The sequence below is a fragment of the Chaetura pelagica genome, unplaced genomic scaffold, assembly GCF_000747805.2.
Source record: "Chaetura pelagica isolate M959 unplaced genomic scaffold, ChaPel_1.0 scaffold962, whole genome shotgun sequence".
Lineage (NCBI taxonomy): Eukaryota > Metazoa > Chordata > Aves > Apodiformes > Apodidae > Chaetura > Chaetura pelagica.
Window position 1 is genome coordinate 29,894 of NW_009952479.1, and position 1,880 is coordinate 31,773.

The following is a 1,880-nucleotide window of genomic DNA, read 5'->3' on the forward strand; positions in this document are numbered from 1 at the left end:
CGCCCCGGCCACAGCCACGGCCGTCCTGCTCCTACCGCCAGCCCACTCGCCACGGCGCTGCCCTGGGGGGTCCCCTCGTCCCCCGGGCGGTGGGTGCCCCCCACCTCGAGCCGCTGAGGTGGCAGTGACAGCCCCGGGGTTTGCTTGGCAGCGACCTGGCCCTGCGGAACTGCCTGCTCACCGCTGACCTGACCGTCAAGATTGGGGACTACGGGCTCTCGCACTGCAAGTACAAAGTAAGGCTGGTTTGGGGGAAGGAGGGGGTTGGGGGCTCCAAGCTGGGACCCCGCAGCACTACCCTGGGGCTGGGCAAGGGGGGCTCCGGGTCTGTGGCTCTGCACGGAGCCCTGCAGAATTCCCACCCATCTCCCATCCCCAGCAGTGCTAGAGTAGCCCCCCAGGTTTTGCTGGGGCAGTGGCAGGGAGTGCTGCCCCACAGACTACTTTGCACCCCAGGAACAAGCTGCCCACTGCCCAGCCTTGTGTCCCTCCACCCCCATCCAGCAGCTCTCCCTGAACACGAAGAGGGGGCTTTGGTCCCTCTGAGTGCCCTGGTCCCCTGTCCAGCAGGCTACAGTGCAGCTGGAGCTCCCTGATAGTGCCTGGGGGGCTTGGACGTGCCCCTTGGCCAGGGCCATGGCCCTGCAGGCACGTTGTCCTGGGGACTGTCTGTCTGTCCAGCCAGGGAGTGGAGGCGGGGTCAGTGGGAGAAGGCTGAGGGGGGGCTAAGAATGGGAAGATGGGGGAAGGAGGGACTGGAGGGGGAGGAACGGGGTGGCGGGGAGGTGGCGGGGCTGGGGACAGCTCTGGCGGTGGCATGGCCGGTCCCTTCCGCGTAGGTTTGACGTTCTCTTCTCGTACTGACCCTGCATACTTGGCAGGACGACTACTTTGTGACGGCCGACCAGCTCTGGGTGCCGCTGCGCTGGATCGCGCCCGAGCTCATCGACGAGGTGCACGGCAACCTGCTCATCGTGGACCAGACCAAGGCCAGCAACGTCTGGTGAGTGAGTCTGGGTGGGGACATGGGGGCACAGCATGGGCTGACAGCTGAGGGGTGCAGAGGGAGGGGTCTGGTGTGAGGGCAGCATTAGAGTGGGTGTGTTTTGGGGGCTGGCAGCAGTGGGATGTGGGTCTGTCCACACCCCCAGCATCCTGCCCTGCCTGCAGGCAGCTGGGTGTCACCATCTGGGAGCTGTTTGAGCTGGGAAGTCAGCCCTATGACCACTACTCCGACCGACAAGTGCTTGCCTACGCCATTAAGGAGCAGCAGCTCAAACTGCCCAAGCCCCAGCTGAAGCTGTCGCTGTCAGAGCGCTGGTGAGGACCTGGGCTGGGCCACGACCACCTCCTTCCCCTTCCCTCCTCCCATCCCTGGGGTGGATGGGGGGCCAGGGCTGACCCCCACCCCTCCCCACGGCAGGTACGAGGTGATGCAGTTCTGCTGGCTGCAGCCGGAGCAGCGGCCGACGGCGGAGGAGGTCCACCTGCTGCTGTCCTACCTGTGCGCCAAAGGGGCAACGGAGGCCGAGGAGGAGTTTGAGAAGCGCTGGAACTCCATGAAACCCAACGGCAGCACCAGCGCCAGTCACCACGGTGCAGAGCTCTCCTCCTTCCCGCTACTGGAGCAGTTCTCAGCTGACGGCTTCCCCTCGGACGGGGACGATATCCTCACTGTCATGGAGACCAGCCATGGCCTCAATTTCGAGTACAAGTGGGAGCACACCAAGACCGAGCACTTCCAGGCTCCCCTGGGGCTCCTGAGCCCCAGCAGTGCCGCCCGCTACCATGAGCTCTACTACCCGGCCACGTCTGCTGGCCGCCTAAGCCTGGGGGTCTCGCCCTCGTGCTATGAGTGCAAGCCGGGGGGGCGTCCCAGC

The 1,880-nt window shown here is 65.7% G+C and overlaps 1 protein-coding gene across 1 annotated transcript in view; it reads left to right on the forward strand.

Annotated features, from left to right (window-relative positions):
• Window positions 1–1,880, forward strand: part of AATK (apoptosis-associated tyrosine kinase) — a 12,121-nt gene that overhangs the window by 4,113 nt on the left and 6,128 nt on the right. Inside the window, exons 7-10 of the mRNA XM_010008655.1 lie at window positions 152–236; window positions 882–1,003; window positions 1,171–1,320; window positions 1,424–1,857. Of these exons, the coding sequence (XP_010006957.1) occupies window positions 152–236; window positions 882–1,003; window positions 1,171–1,320; window positions 1,424–1,857 (791 nt within the window). The remainder of the gene's footprint in view (window positions 1–151; window positions 237–881; window positions 1,004–1,170; window positions 1,321–1,423; window positions 1,858–1,880) is intronic.